The sequence below is a fragment of the Schistocerca piceifrons genome, chromosome 6, assembly GCF_021461385.2.
Source record: "Schistocerca piceifrons isolate TAMUIC-IGC-003096 chromosome 6, iqSchPice1.1, whole genome shotgun sequence".
Taxonomy (NCBI): domain Eukaryota; kingdom Metazoa; phylum Arthropoda; class Insecta; order Orthoptera; family Acrididae; genus Schistocerca; species Schistocerca piceifrons.
In genome coordinates, this window is record NC_060143.1 from 538,644,300 (window position 1) to 538,668,859 (window position 24,560).

At 38.0% G+C, this 24,560-nt stretch overlaps 1 protein-coding gene across 1 annotated transcript in view; it reads right to left on the minus strand.

Moving 5' to 3' along the window:
* Nucleotides 1-24,560, minus strand: part of LOC124802498 (5-oxoprolinase) — a 187,784-nt gene that overhangs the window by 111,153 nt on the left and 52,071 nt on the right. The window contains exons 4-7 of the mRNA XM_047263316.1: nucleotides 15,787-16,035; nucleotides 13,302-13,503; nucleotides 5,228-5,488; nucleotides 2,643-2,774 (exon numbers count right to left, since the gene is read on the minus strand). Of these exons, the coding sequence (XP_047119272.1) occupies nucleotides 2,643-2,774; nucleotides 5,228-5,488; nucleotides 13,302-13,503; nucleotides 15,787-16,035 (844 nt within the window). The remainder of the gene's footprint in view (nucleotides 1-2,642; nucleotides 2,775-5,227; nucleotides 5,489-13,301; nucleotides 13,504-15,786; nucleotides 16,036-24,560) is intronic.

Genomic DNA, 24,560 nt, shown 5'->3' on the forward strand with positions numbered 1-24,560 from the left:
TATGGAGTACCTAGCAGTAGGTACAATGCACCTAATATAAATAACTTATGTTTTTGGGGGTGTACGGATACTTTTGATCATGTAGTGTATTACCTAATACAGGTAGCCAATTAACAGATGTAGGTCTAAGTGTTCCACATAGTACTCTCATTGCTTCTCTCAGCTGAGGTAAGGTGGACAGGAACACTTTACTGTCAGTCTCTCAGGCTCACTTTGAAAATGGCTGAACATTTTACTGCTGAAATACTAGCAGCAGACGAAGTCTGGTGATGAATGAATTCCTGTAATTTTACGGGCCACAATATTACTTTCCAGTATTTTATGAAGTGCAAAATTTTACATTTCTGAACATTTAAAACAAGTTGCCAACCTTTGCACCAGTTTAAAATATTATCATGAGGGACTGGATATTTGAGCCACTTTCCTCCTCAGGTAATAGTTCATTACAGATAACTGCATGACCTGCAAAAACTCTGTCCACAGTGTGATGGACACAAACCAGTTGGGATTTATGGAATATAATGTATGAATGGATGAAGGAAGGGACACTTATGCTGTCCTGCATGCAAGCATCTAAAGTGGCCTAACTTAGTAAGCAGATACAGTGTTGGTCAGATAGGCAAGGTGAAGATTTGTGTTATGTCTTCAAACAGCAATGCTCAGTACCAGTTGGCTGTTACAGGTAATGGCTGAATGTGTGCACATTTTCAGAAGTAATAAAAGTCATTAGAGAATTAATGGAGCTACTATTATTGCTACTAACCACCCATTCACCCTTACACAACCCCATAGTCCACAATTCACCTATCCTGATCATATTGAAGTCCGAATCCCTTATGTAACTAACAATTTTAATTGAGTAACACATTAAATACCCATTTGCTTTCTTTTAAAACTATGGACATCTCATTTGTTATAATTTAAATTTTTCCAATTTTACTCTAAATCTATTGTGCATATTCTTCATATTTTAAGACAGTTGCAATTTATTGAATCATAATTAGTGAACAATTAAGATACAGCAAATTTGCAATTGGATACAGATACAATGATGGATCACACAGATAATTTTGTTTCAGTCTAACCCCAGATTATGGTTGTATCTCACCATCAGTGTGAAAGTAAACACTTGTACCCTAGAACATGTGCCAAAGAGTGCACATTGTGCCCAAGACTTTTCCCACCATCTGATTTCATTTTCAGATAGTATTCAGGAAGAATAATTTTTGACATTCTTAATACTACCCCAAATTTTCTAATGTTACTGCCAGGGTCATTGTGCAATACGTATTTTGAGTGAAGTACCTGTAATATGGTGCTTCCTTTGTACTCAGATGTGGCCCTTGGAATTTTGAGGGTAAGGTCCACTGAGATTCGTGACATATTCCTTGTGCTGTACCATCCCACAATGAGCATTTCTGTGATGCTCTCCCACTGGCTGAAGAAACACATAATAAATTGTGCATCTCTTCCTTTTATTCATCAAAGTTAGTATCAATCCCAAATACATCAACAATTTTTTGAGTATGGCTCTACAAAAGCAAACTCCTAGACAGATGAATCACACTTCATTAGGATTGTTTCGATAAATCGGAATCTGATGTATTCCTAACCCACAGCTTGACTAATACGGTGATTTTATCTAAAATTGTTTTGGGTGGATATTCTTAAATACTTGATGGCTGAGACTGAGTTTGAGGACTGATTTTCAATCATGCAGCCATTCAATTTTGGGCCTCTATCTATTTTACATACATTACATCCAATTTCTGTAAGTCAAGGGTCAGCCTGCCAGTTTTTACACCAAGCACCAATCATCTGCATGTCTTCCAACACTACATAACCAGTTTCTAATGACATCAGCCTCATGAACACAGCTGTGATGTCTAGAAATACACACAGGTGTTATAGCTCACATAAGCCAGCAGTTACAGTTTCAGTCACCTCTAATGTGTCTTGCAGGATCAGCATAGTGGTATATCAAGGTGCTTCTGTAAAAACTGTTTCTTCCATTCTGCTTGGCTTGCCAAACACTGTTACACAGCACAACAATGTCTATGTTTATACAGCTTCTCAAACTCACAGCTTATACATTACTTCTTTAATTAAGTCACCAACTGCATGCATTTAATTCTGTTATGTTAAAATCTGCTCTAGTGTAGGTCATCACCAGTGGAGGGGGTGGTACACATATATGGATACAGGAAAATAGGTGGCATATGCAATGGGACACAATCCAACATACATATGATGGTACCTGGTGTCACACAGCTTCCAGAACCATCACAAAAGGGTCGCCAAATAACTTCAATTGTATGTCAATATTTCACATTGCAATATTGCCATTGTGACATACATTTAATCATTTCTACTTCCCTTTAATGGATCTGGTTGATGACAAACAACTTAATGTTGTCTTGTGATTCTAATGTTTATCAGAGTACAAGAAGGAAGAGATATTGCTAAATCTAATTAGTATTAAGTTAGCCTTCAACTAAATCTCTTCTCTACAACACTCACGTAGACTCAAGCAACCAAATCTAATTTTATGAAAAAAGAAAAAAAAACTACCTGAAAAGCCAAAATCCATCTTGTTTTTGAAGAACAATTAACTACATTTGACAGTGACTGAATAGTGTTACCTGTGTAAGGGCTCTGATTGGGCGACACATGGTTTCATTTGCAACCTTAATGAATCCCATAGCAACTTCTTCAACAGACATTGTATCTTTCTTCAAAAGTTCAGTCTCCTGACTTGTCAGGAAGTTGTTTATCTGTAAATGAAAAATAAAATACTGATAGCCTAAAATGACTTATTTAGCATACATGGTGAATGATACTTCAGTCCTTAAAAAATATTGGTATGTTACAGATAACCTTTTGTTGAAAGAAGTATTCAAATTACCAGATCTTCTTCTTCATCTTCTTCTTCTTCTTCTACTTCTTCGAAGCCCTAAAATGCAAGATAGCTTCCAATGCTTCTTTTGCAATGTGCACAACTAAATACACAGCTTGCACTCCTGCATAACCACTGAACAATTAAAATTTGTTACTCAGTTACTTCATTTAGTTTCAATCACTTTCTGAAGCAGTGTTGTGTTGTTGTTCAACAGAAATTAAAAGAAATGATCATAGGGTGTTATTGGGTGGGAGATCCCATGTGGAGTTCTTCGGCCATCTAATGCGAGTCTTTTTATTTGACGCAATTTCTGCAATTTGCAGATCGATGATGATGAGGACAACATAACATCTACTCCCCAAGAGGATACAATCTCTGACCTGGCTGGGACTCTAATCTGGGCCTCCTGCATGGCAGTCAGCCACACTGACTTGTCAGCTAAGGAGATGGACATCGAATGCAAAATATATAAGGCCACTTTGAATTATCAGTTCCATTTCATCTTCTCTTTATCTATGAAGACAACATTCACCCCCTGCCTCAACTTTTTTCATTATAGCCCATATGTTCTATATGATGGTCTAACCTCTAGCTGACCCCTCCCCCTCTCCTCGCCCCCGACTCTTCCGTAACTAGCATATTAACTTATTTCCCACACACTGCAACCTGCAAGAGTCTTGTCCAAGTTCCATAATCCACAACTCTCCCCTCAGTTTGAAAATGAATCCTATTTCAGGTCTTTATCTTGGCAGATACACTAATACACCAGTCATATTTTCTTTGAACAAAAATTTCTCTTTTTTTTCTACAGACTCTAGATCTGCACTCAGATAAGACTAATAAGGGTCCAACACACAACTGCAATACTGAACATGAGGCTTAGTTAAGGAATTGTAGTTTTTGAAATGCCTTGTTGCTTGAAATAGTACCCCATTTAACAATAATGTGTTTCATGTACAAAACCAGAGACATTTCACACCAGGTGTTACACTACACATTTTAAATTTATTAACACCACAAGCAGCTCTCCTACAAATAATACTGAAGGGAAAAACTGGCTGGGGCAGCCTTGCGCGAACAGTGTTTAAGAACCTAAAGCAGGACACACATGCCACAAAAATGGATCAATATTAGGGATGGCATGAACAGAAAATCACAAAGTGAACACATGATGTACGTTTCTACATATTTTTGGTATTAGTCCAAATTATTTTGGAGATACACCCATAATTGAAACAGACATTTTGACCAATTTTGAAGCAGCCCTTATCAGGGTTACTAAGCTGCTGGTTTCAGAGGTACTGTTCCCTGCCTTCCCTCCCCAGCTGCAAATCCATGCACATGACAGTTTTCTTGTGATTGCTTTTTTATGTTGGTATATTGGATACTACACTAGATACAACAACAAAATTAAGGCAACATTTGAATGTTTTACACAATCAAGTAATCATGGCATCAATCAACTGTCTGACAGGAGAGCCTGTGAATCACCTTATAAATAGAGCTTGTACACACTGATTAATTAAATGCTTCAAATGGCTAAATTACAGTTATTAACTAAATATGACCACATAAATCTCAAAAGACACTGAAATATGGTAGCATACAATGAGTAATAATGGTAGGCAGCATACCTACTGTTACTTATAGAAAAACTAGATTCAAACACAATGTTGGGTAAAAATTACATCAACTGTAGTTTTATAATCAAATGATTAATTCTAGAGAAATTTGAACAGCCCCATATATTATCTGGTGTACAAAGTTTAATTCATGTGTCACTTACACTCGTCATATATTTTAAGTTGCTTGTTACTTATTAAATTTTCCAATGCAGTTTAGGATTATGTCAATTAATTTGATCTATAATATTACAAATTCTACAACGCTTTTTCACAGTGTGCCAGTTTGCAGATAAATCTGTTTTGAGGACCAATTTGATAAACATTCCTTTCCACCTTACATAATATTAAAATCAACTTTTAAGAAAGACAATGGATGAGTGAATGCCCTCTTTTTGATTTGGAAGCAAGAGAAAGCTGGGAGATTCTTGAGGGGAAAGAAGAGTTGTAAATGGCCTGTTATGATTTTTTTCTTTCCTTCTGTATTGTTACAGCCCATGAAAAAATGACTCTGCTTATCTAGCAATGTTGAACTGGGTGATAAAATATATTGGGCTTGGAAAAATGTATGAAACAAAAGTCAAATGGTTTTTATAGATTCTCACATTGGACATTGCTTTCAAACATACAAAATAGTGGTGTAACAGAATTTCATTTCCAAAAACTGAAATATCTGGAACTATAGAATGTAAAATGAAGTAATTACCTCAGCTGTGAGTTTTTCAAACTCAGAAATAGTCGCTTTTTTATCCAGGGGTTCATTCTCTGTAGGCCCAAATATTTTTGGGAAGTACTCGGGTAGGATCCTTCCAAGACACAGATTGGCATCAGTGACAGCCAGTGGTCCTCCCTTTCGGTAGCAGACAGGGCCTGGGTGTGCACCAGCAGATTCAGGACCCACCACAAACATTCCTGAGCGGAAAAAGAGCATCGAGCCACCGCCAGCAGCAACAGTGTTTACATCGAGCTGAAACATTAAGATTGTCCCTGTAAGTTGGCCACGTCAAGAGGCAGTGCTGTACTCTTGTAACAATATAGAAACATTAAAACTTTTTTCACTGTCCCTTTCATTAAGCTGATACCTCACACCCCTTTACACAAGGCTACATGAAGTAATCCAGTAGTCTTACAAAAAACCTTATGCTGCATTCTATCACTTAAAACTAAGATGGGCACAAATTTCTAATCTCTGTAATAATTCACAAAGTGAGAGATAGTTAAAACTTTCCTTCCTCTTTTGTGTAGTGTATGTTGCCCAAACTTATTCATTACATCACAATGTAAAGTACAACCAAATGTATTACTTGCAGTATAGAAGTATAAGTATATATCAAAAATACAAAAGAATGATTCATTTAAATATTGCTATAAATCATGACAACATGACAAAATATTAATTAATTGCAAATTAAAACTGCCTATCATGGAAAAAGAACCCATCCCTCGCAGTTTCGTAGCAAGTGCAATGCTGTGTCCACACACACTCAAGAAAGTACTGGCACTAAGAATCAGATAATCTGTCCAGTGCACAGGTTTTGACAAAATTTTTACTACCAATAGTCTGGATTTCATGAAAATGAACATGTGGATCACAAAGTTAGGTAAAGGGAGACATTTTACAATTAGTCAAAATGTGTTCACTGTAGTCCAATCCTTAACGACATGAAACTGTGATGAACGGATACCTACACATATTTTCCTGTAAAACATTAACACAAACTAACTAACCAGGACTCAGCATACTGTTACAGTATCAAAATTAATTAATTACTTATTTTAAAATTTCGTTATTTCTACATTATTGAACACACTGTGACAAAAGAAAACAAGTAATGCAAAATCACATTAGGTACCTGTACTTCATTTTGCTTGGATCATCACACCCCTATTGAACCAATGTGCAGAAATGGTTATCAGAAAGGCAAAATATGTAAATAATTCTTTAGTTTAACTGAATATCAATTTGTAAGCATACTACAGAAAGGCTATTCACTCAGTACTTTTTGCAGAACATTCTCTAATTTAACGGTCTAATACACAAAAAGAAAAAATACATTGTGTGACAGGTCAAAACACTTGATAATATTTGATGTCACGGTAACATTGTCGGCTCAGCACCTGAGTGTACACTGTCATAAAAAGGACATTTAACATATAAGCAAACAGTTATAATGATACATGATATTGTTGAAATACATGTTGTAGAGCAAAATGAATGAGTGCTGCAGCAAAATCATGTATCAATTGCTTACAGCCCAAGAGCACCTTGAGCAGTAAGGAAGTTGCAGCATGTGGCAGCTGACCACTAGAAGATGAACTGGTGGCTGTCCTTAATAATATATTAATTGTTAAAAATGACAGTAGCACTAACCATTCATTTGTTTTAATAGTTCCAAAAAGGATTAACATGGGTCTTACGGGCAGTTGCAGTTATGCTTCGGGTACTTGCAAGGTCAGAGTAGGTACTAATCATCTATGTCCCAGAGTACAGACATAGTCAAGAGCTAGCTTGCAGGGATGATAAGACAACTAGATAGCATTGTTAATATGAGAAGATCTTGTGAAATAATGATGTAGAGAGCGAATGTACATGAATTACTAGATTATTGTCACATTGTGTTGGTAGAGCTATATCTTGACCAAGCTATCATTATTGGTATTTGGTGGAAGTCAGGGACATAGTACAGGTTTAACTGTGCTTTAAAGAATAATGTATTAATTACAGTTACATTTTCAAACAATGGAAAATCTAGTATGGAATAATGGCAATATTATGAAAAGGATAGACTGCTAATCATCATATAGTGAAGACGTCGAGTCGCAGACCAGCACAACAAAAAAATTTGAATGTGTGTGTGTGTGTGTGTGTGTGTGTGTGTGTGTGTGTGTGTGTGTGTGTGTGGTGTCTAATTCAGAAGAAGGCATTTTGACAAAAAGCTCACTTTTGTTGTCCTGTCTGTGACTCAACATCTCCACAGTCTACATCCAGCCTGTTATAATCAGAATATTAGGTAAGAAAAGGATCCATGCTTCAATGATATTGTAATGGAAATACATGTTAGTAAGACATGAATTATAGGTTAATAAACAATTATATTGTATGGTTATCTTATGCTTCACATTTAAGTTTCATAAAAACACTAAGACAAATTAATCTCTCAGCACTGTTTTGCTGGAAGACTGAATCCATTTGATAATTTTACTTAAGTGTTAACAAAAAGAAACATTAGAGAATTTATCATATCAGTTTTTGTACTTTAGTCTACACAGAATTAAATTCTAGACTGAATTTTAGAAATTCAAACATGTACATGCAACCTCTTGGTGACGATGGATCTTTGTCTACTATACATACATATTGGTCTTAAAATTCAACACCATATTACAAGTCAAAATCCTCACTTGGTTCAGAATTGCTGATGATGTTTTCATGACCTGGACCGAGCGTGAGGATAACCCATTCACATTCTCTAGAACCTCAACATCATCTCCCCCATTTGCATTACCTGATACTCCTCGATCCAACAAGCTGCCTTCCTCTTGTTGACCTCCACCTCAAGGCTGGCTGGTTTAATACTTCCATCCACATAAAACCTACCAACCGACAACAATACCTCTACTTTTGCTGCTGTCACCCATTCCACAGCAAGCAGTCCCTTTCACTCAGCCTAGCCACCTGTGGTTATCACCTCACTCTCCAATATGCCAAAGTTCTCACTGAGGCCTTGACAGACTGAAAGTACCCCCCCCCCCCCCCCCCCCCCCCCATTATCATCCAGAAACAGATCTCCCGTGCATTGTCTCTCCAGTCACCTGCCACCTCCTTCCTTATGCCTACTGTCTGGCATCAACCTTTGCTGGTTACTCTCCTCCTCTCCCTTCCCTGCTTCCACTCTAGCACTACCCACCTCTTCTATTCCACCAATGCATCTACTAGTCTTTTTCTCTCCCCTCCCCTCCCCATCTCCTCCCCTGCCCTGCCCTCCCCTCCCCCATTTCCCAGCACAGCCACCTAACTCCACACCTAGTAGCCCTATCCAGTCCCCACCACCCCCGCTAGCTCCCACAGCAGTATGACATCCCTCCCCCTTCACACACCATCCCAACTCCTTGCCCCCACCATTCACTGCAAACTGATGCTCACATCAGATGCAGGCACACCCCACAATCGAGCCTGAGGGATTGTAAATAGTAGCGATGTGTGTCCGAGTTCTCCTTGTGTGAGTGTGTGTGTGTGTGTGTGTGTGTGTGTGTGTTATCTTAGATACTTTATATTTTTTACCAACTCTTCTAACCAATACCAACAGTGTAGTCAAAAAATGGTGGGTCTTTTCCATCTAGTTTTGCAGGTTACATTACACTTATTTGTGCTGATGGACATTCAGCAGTATTTGTGCCAGGCATTTCCTACTTTTCATGACAGTTCTCTGTATCCATACACATCATCTGCAAATAGTCACAAACAATGAACATCATGTTTGACAATGATTGTGTGATATATATCTGTTTATTTTCAATGCATAATACGAATTTAACGTTATTGAGGTAGCTCATGAATATGAAACATCCTCTCTGAAGATAAACACTTGCCACTAAATGGTGGTAGCAAATCTGTTCACTGATTCAAAAGACTTTATTAATGGAGGTATGTTATGATTCCCAGACTTCTGCTTTGGGTTCAGTACTCCTGCAGTGCTCCTTCCAGTTTTTCTTTCCAGAGCTAAGAATTTTTCCTTCCACACAAGGGAAAGTCCAGGATAGGATAGACAGCTACTCACCACAGAGAGAAGGCACTGAGTTGCACAGAGACACAATGAAAAGACTGCTAAACATTTAACATTTCCTAACAAAAATCCAAGGCTATGATAATTTACTCAAGTAGTGTGCAGGTTTTGTATGAAATACAAAATTATCAAATCAAAGCTCTACAAAAATACTGTGTAATGTTATGATCAGTTATTCAAATTGCAAATAGCTCAGTAGATAATAATCTTTAACATGGTTTATCAAGTAGCTGACTGTATCAAATAATGTGTCTTTAGCACTGCAACCTCAGTAAATGTTAGCAATAAAAATAATTAAGCACTTTAGCATAAATCTGCATATTTTAAAAGCAGTTGTTCAAAATGATACCTTGCCAGATGTTGCATAAAAAAGAAATTGCATAAGAAAACAAACAGTGTCAAAAATTTGCTTCATTATTTTACAACTTATTGTCACATGTAAGTTCTTGTTAATAGGTAATTTTTCTAATTTTCAGTGCGGTAGGGTCTGTAGCTGCGATGAATTTTTTGCATGATTTCTTTAAGCCTTCAGCTGCCATTCTCTTTATTTCCTGTACAATAGTAAAATTTTGGCCCTAGGCCATTTTCAAGTATCTAAAATGAAAGTGTCATACATTGGATACATTAGTGACACATGTGATTTTGATCTATGTTTCAAGGATACAAAATTATACACCAGTTACAGAACCCCTAACAATCTAAACCGATTGTTGAGACACATACCACATAAATCAGAACCATTTCCACAATCAAGAATCTACAAAATTAACTGTGAAGAACGCCAAAATTTTATATTGGACAAACAGGAAGAAAAGTTAGTACACATTTCAAAGAACACATGACAATAAGTAACAATAACCCATCCACATTGCTGCACACTTGAAAGACACCAATCTCAAAATCTCTAACATACAAAAAGCATTCAGAAAGTTTTGCACAGTCTTCTCTAATTTTTTTTTATTTTTTGCAGGAGGAGAATAAATTTTTTTGTGAGCATACTTGGAACATTTAGCTATAAGTTGGAGTATAAAAGTATTTTCTTTTATTTACAAGTGTGCTATAATGGACTGTGACTTAGATGTCAGGTTGCCACAGTGGTCAATGATGTAGTTCCTCTTCAAGACCGCTGATGACTCTGCCACATCGATTCACAGGAAGTTGTTCCCTGTTTATGGGGAGGACACAGTGGATCGTAGCAGTATCCAGCAGTGGTTGCAGAGGTTTAAAGAAGGTGATTTCTCTCTACTGGACAATCCATGATGCAGGAGATATTAGGTGGCAATGAGTGATGTGAATAAGGTGACCATTGATCAAATCATCCAAAATGACAGATGTGTGACGACATGATAGCTTGCTGAAATGACTCATTTGTCATTGGGTAGTGTGGTATCACTGGTACAGTCACTAGGGTATGAAAAATCTGTGCACACTGGGTGCCTAGATTACTGACAAGAGAAATGACAACGATGAGGAAGAATTTGTGCGAGTGTCTCATGAAGACCTTTAGTGAAGAATGGAAAGAGTGTTTTGATGGCATCATTACCCAGGATGAAACATGGTTGTTTTTGTCCGAACCTGAGAGCAAAACCCAATCCATGGAGTGGCATCATCCGGGTTCCCCTCAGAAGAAGAAACCAAGACCTGCACAGACAGCAGGCTTCTCCAGGTATCAGTGTGGTGCCATTTTCATTGACTTTTTGGAACCTGGCTCCACAATTAACCGGGACTATTACTGCTTGTCACTGGACAAGCTGCAACGTGCCATCAAGACCCACAGACCACAGTTTCAGGGTCAGCACATCAGACTACACCAAGACAATGCCAAATCCCATACAGCCCTTCTGATACAGGAGAAAAATCAGGAAAATGGGTTGGCTAGTTTTTCCTCATCCTCTCTACAGTCCAGACTTGGCTCCATCTAGTTTTTACCTCTTCGGTCATCCTGCATGGTAAAACATTTGATAGTCAGAAAGAACTTATTTCTTGTGTCAAGTGATGGTGTAAAAGTTAATCCTCAGAATTTTACCAAAGTGCATTTACATCATGGAAAAAACATTGGGCCAGATGTGTCACAGCTGATGGAGGCTACATTGAGTAGGCTCAATGTATAGCTCAATGTTCCAAGTATGTTCACAAAAAATTTCATTCTCCTCCTGCAAAAAATTAAAAAAAAAAATTGGAGACGACTGTGCAAAACTTTTTGAACGCCCTTTGTAGATTATCACTTCAAATATTATGCAAGTTACAGAAAGGGAAAGTCATGGATGTAATGGAAGAAATTGAAATCTACATACATCCAAAAGATCAGTCAGACAGAGTTTTAAATAAGAAGAAAAAAAAAACAAAAAACAAAAAAAAGAAAAAACTGCTAAATGGAAAATTCCTAGACAACTTTCTACCAGTTCTATAATGAAGCGTTACAGAAACACAGAATGTAAAATTATTGCTACACTCATTAATAGATATGACTGTAATGCAAAACATTACCCAGCCATAAAGCAGTTTTTACTAGACTCTCATGGTTCTCAGTACTATTTCATTAAAATACTGTGATACATGTGATGTATAAGATATTTGTACCAACTATTCAAAAATGACATGATCCTACAATAACAGAACAAATATTTACAAGTTACTTTAAAGAAATTACATACAGTCATATTTACACTAATTATGAATGATAATTAAATATAACAGAGAACAAAAGCATATGCAGCAGGTTAGGTAGCAAATTTCTGTAAAATAATTATCTTCCTAGTGTTAAGTACGTTATACATAAGAGCTTTGCAACAACTGCTCGAAAGTAACATGCTCCTAAAATAGCGCAAACATCTTTAACTAATTTACGAGCATAACATGTTGTCATAGGAGCAGTGACGTATATGACAATCTGTTACTAAAAAATCATCCATAGTAAGTTATAATGTGCCTAGTATATTCACAGATACGACTTGTTCCTACATCAAAATCACAAGTGTCACTAATGTATCCAATGTGTGAAACTTCCGTTTTAGATACTTGAAAATGGCCTAAGGCCAAAATTGTACAATCATACAGGAGATAAAGAGAATGGCAGCTGCAGGCTTCAAGAAATCGTGCAAAAAAGAAATGTAATTTTTCATTACAACTTAACAAAAGTATTAACACTAACAGTGAAACTGTCATTATAGATTGTTATTCTGGAGCAAGGACAAGCAAGAGGGCATCCAAGTCAGTTGCTGGAGTCATGACATACCAAGTCAGTATGCACGGAGCTGTTGGCTGCCATATACAAATATGACTGATGTGTGAATAGAGCTGTAAACTCACCAAGTTTTCATTCTGCCACGAGTTGGCAATGTGAGTGCAGTGCCTTGACAAAATGGTGACAGCAAGGAAAGAGTTTGTGGGTGTTGGAACATGCAAGGCATTTATTTGTTACAATATTTTTGGGTCCATTAGAAGGAATTATGGAAAACAACTGCCGATTCCAAGAATTTTATAAGCCGACAAGACAGGGCACTCCCTCCATGGAGCATTCTCAGTGGAGCATTGTTGCACATTGTTCTGTTCCCTTGGGTCCCCCAGGTCGCCTGACTAAATGCCTTGTGACTTTTTCCCCTGGGAGTACATTAGGGACTGTTTATCTACTCCACTGCCAAGAACACTGGAGGTGCTCAGAGAGTGCATCAATGACACTGTTATGACCATTGACAGGATGTTGCTCCATAAGCTATGAAATGAACTTGACAACCATTGGGGTGCATGTTGCACAACCCGAGCGGCACTCTTAGAGCATTTTTCAAGTGCAAAATGCAAATTTGGTGAGTTTACAGTCCTATTTTTGCATCAATCTTATTTGAACATGTAATACTATGGAAAATATAGAGCTCTGAAACTGAATCGATCATTTATAGTATCCCTGTATTATTGACTTTAAAGTGGAGTTGGCAAATATATTCCTAATACATCAAAATAACTTCATTTGTTTTTATTTGGGTATTACAGACAGCATACCTGAGGTGCCTGTATTGTGACTCCCGCTGTAGTTGATTCAAATACATGCTCATATTCTCCATCAAATCTGCTAACATCAGTGGATGTTCCACCCATATCAAACCCAATGACTGGCAACTTAGTTTCTCTTCCATATGTTGTGACAGCATATCCAACCACCCCACCTGCTGGGCCAGAAAGTATTGCTCGGGAGCCATTGAATCTGAAACATTATGAATGATGCTTTCAGAAGTTCTCATTGTACTCTTCTACACAATTTTAAGAAGACAGTGGTGTGTAGTTGTATTTCCTTTGCAAGCAGTCATCACCTCTTCTCAGTGAATACTATAGCACTTCTTCATTAGATTCCTCATCCCCTATGCAATATCACGTTCAGCCCTAGATTACATCAAACAACCAGTGCTTCTGGAACTTTAGATAGCAAGCATTTTTACTAACAGTATGTCTGATGCACCTATTTAAATCCATAATTAAATCTTCTCTGTTATCACCCAAGCCGTACGTCATGTTGTCACAATGTTTCGATGAGTTTCCTCCATGTCTTGGAGCTAAGGGTAGGAAACTTGTCACAATGTTGCAGCAACACTACGCCACAAATTGGATGATAATTCAAGAAGATTTCACCAATGAAAGTCCCATATATTTGAATCTTGATTTCTTTTACCAAGGGCAGTTTCTACTTCTGCTGGCATTTATGAGGTGTGCTCAAAAAGTTATACAAATTTTATAATTTTGTGTGCTTTATTAGTACAGTTTGTGTGATCATGTAATTGTTGCTTTGATAAATGTGTCTGAAAAGTACATGAATAGTGTAAGTCAAATCAAATCTTTAGTCTGTTGTAAGCTGTCAAAAATGTTACATGTGTTTTGGTTGTATCAGTGGTTGTTTTGTGTAAAAATGGACTGGAGAATTTGTATTCAATTCTGCTACAAGAACAATGTGAACTGCAGAGAAGTTTTATAAATAGTAAATATTGCTTTTGGTGAGTCTGTTATCGGTAGAACATGGGCTTATGAGTGGTATAAGAATTTCAAAGAAGGCTGTGAGGATACTGATGACAACAAGCACCCTCGACACTGCAGCACATCACCAACGAATTAAATCAGGTAAAAGTGAATCAAATTATTAAAATGATCACCAAATCACAATCAGAGAAGTTGCTGATGATGTTGGCTTATCTACTGGCTCATTTCATGAATTTTTTTCCCACATGCCTTGGGTATGAAAGAAGTGACAGCAAAATCTGTTCCAAAATTGTTGGATTTTGAGCAAAAATTTTTGAATGCAAGTTGCTCAAGAGTTGCTTATGAACTCAATAAAAATGTAAAACTACTGAAATACATTATAACGGCTGATGAAACATAGATTTACAGATCTGACAATGAAATTAAGTCTCAGCTATCCTAGTTGAAGCATTCTGGGTCACCAAGGCCAAGACCAATAAGTGCGTGGTCAAATGTGAAAGCTGTGCTCATTGCATTCTTTAATTTCAACAGCATAGTACACCATGGGTTTTTGCCACAATGTCAAATGATCAATAAGGAGTACTACTTATAAATTACACACCGTATGCATAAAGCAACCAGAAAAAAAACTGCCACAGGTTGTGACGAAAAACATGACCCGCAGTTCTGGGCGACTTTTCCTAGACCTCTCCAGTCCTTTTCCTCCAGCCCTCTTCCTTCCTCTTCAGCTCTTCCACTGGAAGGAGGAGCCACTAGATCCTGAAGCGTGCCTAATTATAACCTTCTTTTATGTGTGTGTGTTCTGCAGCCGCTTGCCGAGTAGACTTATTATCTATCCAATTACAACATAATTCCAGGCTTTTGCAACACAATACTGCAACTGCTTAAACTTTATTGCTAATTCATGAATTTTTGACCAAAAATAAAACTGTAATGATGTTTTAATCTCCATACTCACCACATGGCATGTGACACTTTCTGTTTCCAAAACTAAAGAAAACCGTAAAGGACTAATTTTACAAATAGATGAGATTAAAAAATGCATCACAGAGAATGCTAAAAGCTATGACAAAGTTAAAGTTTCAGAAGCGTTTCAGAGATTGGAAAAAGTGCTGGCATAAGGGTATAATATCTAATGGGGACTATTTTTAAAGGGATAAAATTGATGAAGGCAAATAAATAAGATTCTTTCCAAAAAAATTCCAATTACTTTTTGAACAAATTTTACACATAAAAAGATGGTTTCCTATGCATCATCATGTTTGATAGGAGTGCAAGGTGGAATGAACAGGAATTTCAAGAATGCAGTGTAGCAAGTTTGCAGTACACATCTTTCAACATCTTACTTTTGTGTATTCATTTCTCTAAGAGTAAAAAGACTTATTAATAATGCCACTTCCACTATCCTTGAGTTGGTAAACAATGCCGCTTCCACTATCCTTGAGTTGGTATTCAAGTGCAGCCTATAATAGTAACAGAATATTTAATCAGTCATAAGCTAGTGACCAACAGTACTTACACATCCATGGGAGTAAGACCACCATCACTCTGCATAAATAGCACATTGACTCCTTTGAGATTATCTTTGAATCCAGAAGCAAAGCCCTGTACATAACGCTGAATGTGTGGCGTGAGGTATGCATCTGCACAGGCAGTGAAGCCACGTGGCACAATGCGGACCATGGGCATAACCTGGTGTGACAGAGATACATGCCCGAAACCAAGTTTCTTTGCTATCTCACCCACAGCCAGCTCATGGTCAGGAAACCTGAAAAATAAGACGAAGGAAAATTTTGATAATTTTTCACAAGTAACTTCTGTCAGCAATGTTCTTTACATAAAGTTAAGCTATCGTCAACACAAAGGTTTGTTTTAACACCACAGTGCTTTACTAGGAATGGTCCTATTGGAGATGATACATACTTGTTTTCCTCCAATCTTTGAACTGACTTAACTAGCCAAAGGTTAAAGCAAGTGACAAAAATTTCTAGAACCAACTGGGTTAGAATACTGGACCCATGAATTTGTAGTTGGCACAGTTGCTCTGGACTGTTGTAGGGTTTTGTACAAAGGACATGGACCATGTCTCTGTGCTCTTGTCTTATTGACGAAGGGTCATAATCCTCGACTTCATTTGTAATGTCCAACAAGCAATGAAGGATACAACTGGGCCAAAGTAACAAATTTTCTGACATTCCCATTTTCCACACATGTGTAAAACTCCATATCAAGTCTTCTGGTCTCACTGACCAGTGCTAGGCATTGTAGTGATCACAGTCTTTCTCCTGGGCATCCAACTGCCTCCAAGAACTCGTTAGAAACATAGAAACTGAAAATGATCGTCATATTGTCGTCATAGCAGGAACCAATAATGTATATAAAAACGACCTCCACAGTGCAACACGAAACCTTAAAGCAATACTAAATTCAACAGGAGAGAAATCAGTTTTTGTAGTCGGAATTCCACATAGGCATGACCTTTCGGAATGGTCATGTGTGAACGTGGAAATCATAAAAGCAAACAGGCAATACTCAAAGATTTGCAGGGCCTACCAAAATGCATATTTTATAAGTATGGACTCCTTGCAAAGAGACTGTTACACGAGACATGGCATGCACCTTAATAACAGAGGCAAGAAGATTCTGTGCCAAAACATCAGCATGATACTGAAAGCATCTGACAACCAAGAAGTAATTGCTGCTCTTCCAGTTCCTTGCTTGACGCAAGCAGAGCCTGAAGAAATGTTTACTTCTATTGCAGCAGTAGAAGTAGAGGTGGAAGCAGCAATTGTACCTACACACATAACAAATGCTGCAGCAGCAATACCTACCACACTTCATCAACAGGATTCAACAGCAGCAGAAGATGAAGCAACATCCAAATCTCCACTGTCACCAGTTGCCACAACAATGCCTACAGCAGCAGTAGCAGCAGCAGTACCTATCACACTTCACCAGCAAGATTCAACAGCAGGAGAAGAAGAAGCAACCACCTTATCTCCTCAGTCACCAGGTGCCACAACAGTGCCTCCAGACACCATAACAGCAGTTACATCAACTCCTCTAGTAGCAGCTTCATCTACAATATCATCACAAGGAGGGAAGAGTAGGTATACAACAGTAGATGTGCTACCACTCCAAGTGAACAATTTTTTAGTAAAAGGCAACAAGAGGCAGAAATCCAAAAGATAAGCCCTGAAAAACGTTTGAAAACCAATCACCATAGTGTTCAGTGTGTTAGCAATAAGAGCATGGATCTTAAAATATGTTACCTTAACGTTCAAGGACTGAAAGATAAAGAACTTATCATAAATGAGTTTGGACTTGATAACCAGTTTGATATTTTTTGTCTGAGTGAACACTGGGCTAATGAGAATGAACTTGCAGTTGCCAAATTTGACAATTTTAGTATAGTAAATAGCTACTGTAGGAAAAAGCACATTAGAGGTGGTGTGGCAATTTATTCCAACCAGTCACTCAATTGTACAATAACCAAACTAGACCTAAATTCCTTGTGTGATGAACAGCACTTTGAAGTTACGGGTATAATCATTAATAGTCATAAGCTAATAGTAGTATCCATGTACAGATCACCAAAGGGAAGCATTAACATATTTTTAGAAAAAATGGACATGCTATTGAGTGAATTAAGTAATATTAAATGGCTACATTATGATATTGCAATAGGAGGTGATTTGAATGCTGATTTTGATGTTACTAAATGTAAGGGTAGTGTTGCAGATCTGGAAAACTTGCTAAGACAATACAATTTACATCATGTTAATAACAGGCCCACAAGAAACAAAGCATGTTTAGATAACATCTTTGTAAACTTCAAGACCACTGAAAACACATGCGAAGTTGTAGTGTTCCCATTCTCTGACCATGACTCCGTATCTCTAAATTATGCAAGTAAAATTCCCCTCAATAGGTGCAATACAAACAGACCTGTCCCAACAGTTGTGATTACCAGACCCATAACTGAGGATAAAATTAAAACATTTCGTAATTCCCTTGCTGACAGAGACTGGTTTGGCCATTGTAGTGTTGATGGACATTACACATCAAGTAATGATCTGCCAGCCAAAATAATATTTGATAGATTTTTTAATGCATTCTTGACCCTATTTAACCATAGTATTCCCATAAAGAAAATAAAAATAATGGACAGCAGCCACAAATCCAGATCTCAAAACAGACAAAATATATGGTACACTAAACAGCTGACAGATCTAAAGAAACAAGTTTTGTTACTGTACAATATATACAATAGTATGAAGTCTGACTGTGCCAAATCAGCCTATGTGGAATGCAGGAATGAATACAAAAAAGCCATCCTGCAAGCCAAAAAAACCTACAATGCCAACAGCATACATAATTCCACCAATAAATGCAAAACTGCGTGGAAAGTAATTAACAGTGCTGCCAGAGATACTAAAAAAGACAAAATTAATATCCCACCACAAACACTCAATGAGTTTTTTATTAATTCAGTGAAAGAAATAGGAGACACAATTATCAAACCAGACATTAGTCCATCAGAGTTACTCTCCCAAAATTGGGGTAGACAGTCACTAAATACAAGCATGGTAACCTTCTCCGAAGTATCGCCTAGATATGTACAAGGGGTCATAAAACAACTGAAATCATCTGATAGCTTAGATATATATGGCATATCATCCAACCTGCTAAAAGAAGTGTGTGACTGCATTCTCTACCCCTTAACCCATTGTATAAACAAGTGCTTACTTGAGGGATATTTTCCTGATGAGTTAAAACTGTCTAGGATCGTCCCAGTATACAAAAAGGGAGATAAAGACTCTCCATCTAGCTACAGGCCTATTTCAATAGTACCCACATTCTCCAAGGTAATAGAATGCATCATGTACCAACAATTATCATCTCACTTTGAGAATCTAGGAATAATTAATGCTACACAATACGGGTTTAGGAAGAATCTGTCGACCATTGATGCAATCAACACGGTAGTCAGTTACATCCTCAAAGTTTTTGAAAACAAAGGCTTTGCTCAGGTCTCATTCTGTGACCTAAGCAAAGCCTTCGACTGTGTTGAGCACATGCCACTACTAGAGAAACTAGAATTCTACGGCATCAAAGAAAACAGTCTCAGACTATTAAAAGCTTATCTCAACAACCGTAAACAGGTAGTTTGTGTTGGTAAGGAAATGTCAAACATAGAAAATGTTAGAGTAGGTGTGCCTCAGGGATCTGTACTGGGGCCCTTCCTGTTTCTGATAATGATCAATGACCTCCCCTCGTTTATTAGATCCACCACTGTATTGTATGCAGATGATACGACTTTTCTCCATAGCAGTAACAGTCTTAATGATCTTAAAACCTGTGCTGAAAATACACTCACTCATGCAGCATATTGGTTCAGAGCAAATAGTTTCCTGCTAAATGAAAATAAAACTCAGCAGATAATCTTCACTCTAAGAGACAAGCCACTATCTGATGACCCTAGTTCTGTTAAATTCCTGGGAGTTTATTTAGACGAAAAGTTATCCTGGGGCCAACATGTAAACTATATTAGTAGTAAACTATCTAGAGTAATTTATTTATTGAGACAACTCAGAAATTGTGTACCTGAAACATACATCAGATCATCTTATTTTGCATTTTTCCAGAGTATAATATCCTATGGCATTATCTTGTGGGGTAACTGTAGTCATATACATGACATCCTATTATTGCAGAAGAAAGCCATTAGGATAATTAAAAATTCTTCGCATAAGGCTCACTGCAAACCCTTATTTACTAAACAAAAAATTATGACTGTAATAAACCTCTATATATACAATGTCTTAATCTTTACGAAGAAGAACCTACAAGATGTGAAACGTAGAGAAAATGTACATTGTTACAACACAAGAAGCATCAAACACATATACACGCCTTACCACAGACTATCAAAATCAATAAATAGCTATGAAGTCACAGGGCACAAGCTATTTAATAAGCTGCCACATGCCATACAGGATCTTCCTGAACATACATTCAAAGAAAGACTGCATGAATGGTTTATTGCCCACCCATTCTATGATATCAATGAATTCTTCAACTGTAAAATGCAGTAATCTAACAGATGACCCACTGTACATTGATTGTAATATAAGCTAAAATATTTAAGTAGTCAATACCTTATCACACTGTATTATAAATTGTAACTTCATTTGACGTTGTCAATTGCTGTAATGGCCTAAAGACAATAAAATCTTTATTATTATTATTATTACTTCTTTGATCCTGATGATGAGTGTTTCATGTAGTAGTTTAAAAGGGAACAATGTATCCATCATTTTGTTTTCTCAACTGTAGAGATTGAAGAGTGGTGTAAGAATGGTGTGAAGTCTGTACTGTCTTGCTTCACTGTGTCCTATGCGAAGGTCAGATGAGCGGTACTACATCTGTCCTCCCGTTTGACATCAATGTACATCAGGAGCATATATGACAATGTCTTAATGTGTTCTGTGAAGCCTTGTCTGTGGATGGCAGGCAGTTTTCATCCTGTGGGTGATGCAGCAATGTGAAATTACCTCTGATACTAGTCTCGATTGAAAAACTTTTCCACAATCAGAGATTATCACACAGGGTACTCTGTGCTTCAAAATGATTTCTTCTACAAGGAATCTTGCAATTTCTGTAGATTTGATGGTCAACACAGCTCTGATGATAGCGTAGTGGGTGAGGTAGTCAGTGTAGGCTATTGTCCATTGACTCCCCATTTGTCAACTTCAGGAACCTCCAAAGAGGTCGATTACAGTTCGATGGAATGGCACTACTGCAGATGTGATTGATACCAGATGCCCCAGAAGTAACTGCAGCACACGCTTCCATCACTGTCATCCCTTACAGAGGCTCACATTGTGTCTAATGGATCAGTAGAGATATGGCCAGTGATACCTGTATCCAATTCTAGAGTTTTCATGAATCCCAGGTGACCAGATGTTGAGCCATCATGAAAATACTTGAGGATTGCTGACTGCAGATGAGATGAGATGAAATGATGAGCAGCCATTTCTGCTCCATCAGATCATAGTTGCTCTTATACAACATTCCTTTTATTAATTGGAAATTAGAAATTTTTGTCACTTATTATTGCTTTCCTTCGTCAAGGCTGCTTGATCTTCCCTGTGCTCAGCAGCAATGTCATTTAATGCAGCAATGACTGAGGTTTTGTCCACACTGCTGTGTTCCACCATAGGATTCCTTGACAGGCAGTCAGTATCCTTGTGTTTGTGCTTTGTACACCATTTTGATGCTTTACTCCTGAAGTCTCCATGTCCATCTCACCAGATGATACAACAGAACTCCCCTATTCTAAAATTGCTATGATTGGTGTGAAGTTCTGTCTCAGAACTGGAGAAGATGTTATGCCTCCTTAATGACAAGAATGATCTTTTTTGTGCCACGTTCCAGGAAAATTTTGCATCTCCCTGCAGTAAGTTTTGCTACAGATGTGCCTTGGTACCATAGTCTTTTATGAATCAGCTGTAGTATGAGAACATTCCAAGAAAACCTCTCACATCAGGAATGTGCTGAGGAGTTGGAAAAACTGTGGCTGTTCACATTTTCTCTGGATCCGGACAGGCTCAACTTCCATTCACTAGATGCCCCACAATTTTTTATATCTTGGGCAATGAAGAGGCACTTTTTCAAATTCAGACAGACACCTGCAGTCTGAACACATTTCAACAAGGTTTTCAGTCATCTTAGATGATCTTCAAATGTCTTAAAAAAAACCAATCATCTGTATAGCAAAGACATGCCACCCATTTACATTGTCGAAGCATGTTGTCCACCATCATTCAAAGGTGGCTGTGGTTTTATAGTCCAAACGGTATAACTTTGAACTCTTAGAGGCTGTCAGGAGTCACGAAGGCAGTCTTTTTTCTCCTGTCAGCCTTCCACCCTGTATTTTTGCCAACAGCCTGTCTAAATTTCCAGGCCTGAGAAATACTTTGCTCCTTTCAAGCAGTCCAGGTATCATCAGTGAGTGGCAGTAGATATGACTTTGTTCAGTCATCAGTAGTCGATGAAGAAAAGCCATGTGCTTTCCTCCTTCAAAAGGACCACTGAAGAGGACCAAGAACACTCTGAAGACTCAACGATATTATCCTGCAGCATCTTCTCCACTTCCTCTTTGATTGTCCTTTGTTCAGCTGGTGACGCTCTATACAAGTGCTGGTTAATTGGTGGATGATCCCCAGTGTTGAGACAGCATTTTATCATGAGCTGCTTGATCCATCTTTTCTTCACTTTGGATCTGAAACCACTGGAAACTTGAAACAGAATGGTGATTACTTGTCAATTCTGTTTCTCCATCAATCCAGATCCTATTGGCAGTTCGATAGTGGCTTCCATCTCTGTGGTGCCTTTAATAGTAGCAGAGCATGATTCTAGATCAATGACACTATGCTGCCCTTGCTGGACTGATATGGCTCTACTCACATGCCTTTGGGGACAAGTTGTGGCCACTCAAAAAAAATTAGTGATCTTAGATTCTCCTTGACCACTCAGAATGCTTATTATCAACACTGGCGTATAAATTTCTTTTATGAGCCCAAGTAGCTTTTTCCAATTAACAGAAGGTTCACATTTTAACTGCGCATCTGAATTAATGATGAACTCATCTTCTCTTTAACAGCAAACAACTGTGCGCATCACTCTATTTTTTGGTGTGAATGTTGGAATAGCTTGTCAGTCTGGAGCTCTGATTTTCCATGACATATGAATGTTTCTGATGTCTGCAAGAAGTTCCATCTGAGAATAACATCATGACAACATGCTGTTAAGACAACATATTTGTAGAGCTGTGTGCTGCCATTTATGCAGTATGTTCTGGAGGTATTTCCCATTTGCAACCTCCAGCACAATCACTTTTGTATCACAGAACACAGTCTTCATTAGCTTGCAACAATAAGCACTTCACATTGCAGAAAAAAGCCCCTGAACTGCCTAGCGCCCAGTCTGGTTGCCTACTAATGACGGAGTCAATGAGATTTCCTATCATCCTGGTAATTGTCGTCCATGGAGAGTTTTCATCTGTGTCAGTCTCATCTCCACAGATTGTTGTCTCACTTGGTTTCCCTCAGTTTACCAGCTAGGTGATCTACTGATAGCTCTGTACAGTGATGAGGAATGTTTAAGGCATGCTGGGGATCAACGCTGTCCAGGGTACAGTACACACTCTGCCCCACAGGTCAACTATAATCATCTGCAGTTAACTGGCATGCATAGAAATGTTGTGATAGTTGACGCATTTCAACGTGACTGTCACTGAACACCTGTTGTTTTTTTTACCCTGCAATAACACATTGCATGTCCAAGGCGTCAACAGTGAAAACAGACTGGCATGTTCTCCTCCATCCTCCAAATGTCTGTTCTTCTGCAGAGTATTTTACTTGGTGGAGGAGCTGGTAGTACCTGCAATGGTCAGACACTGGGTTGTGATTTGATGGAGACGCACCCTAAAGCAAAACAAAACAAAACAAACAAAATTTGATGGTGATGATGCAGGTTCAAGTTGGCAGAGTCTATTCTTCATGGTGCATTCGACTGGTGGTGGAGACAGGTGCCAAAGATCAATATAGCTCTCTGCAACATTTTCTACTACCTCCTGACAATGGTGTCAACATGCATGGTCATTATCTCTAGTGTACTTGGTTCATCAGTTCTGGCTGTTATACAATGCTGTATCTCTTCTCCTATAATCTAGCATGAGAAAAGTAAGATCAGGGTGTTCTTCCACAATTGCTGTAGGGACAACATTCGGGAGTCGTTCACCAAACCTCTTTCATCCAACTCTTTTCTATAGTACTTCCTTGATGCACTGGCACCACTTGATGGATTCTTCTGTTATTGTGAAAATCTTTTGTCAGAAGGGCTTGATATACATCTTCTGTAAACACTTTCATCAAATGTAAGATCTTGTCAGCTTCTGTCCTTCAGTTCGACCTGGAGTTTGTCCCAACTATTGAGTCTCTTCATTGTTCTTGATCCACAGCTGGCCTGTCATTCACGTAAATGCATATGTTTTCCCAACACATGATTTTATCCTACCTGTTGTATTTGGTGATTGGGTCCTGAACAGCATCTCCACTCTGTATACAAACATCAAATATTACAGAATGTACTGTAACACCGCAGTCTAAGAAATACTAATTTAGCCAAAAGAAGGACTGCATTAGCCATCACAGGCTGGAAGCTGGCTATGTGGTGACATGTAGGACAATACAAACAGTCAAGCAAGTGGGCTACACAGCGAAGGCA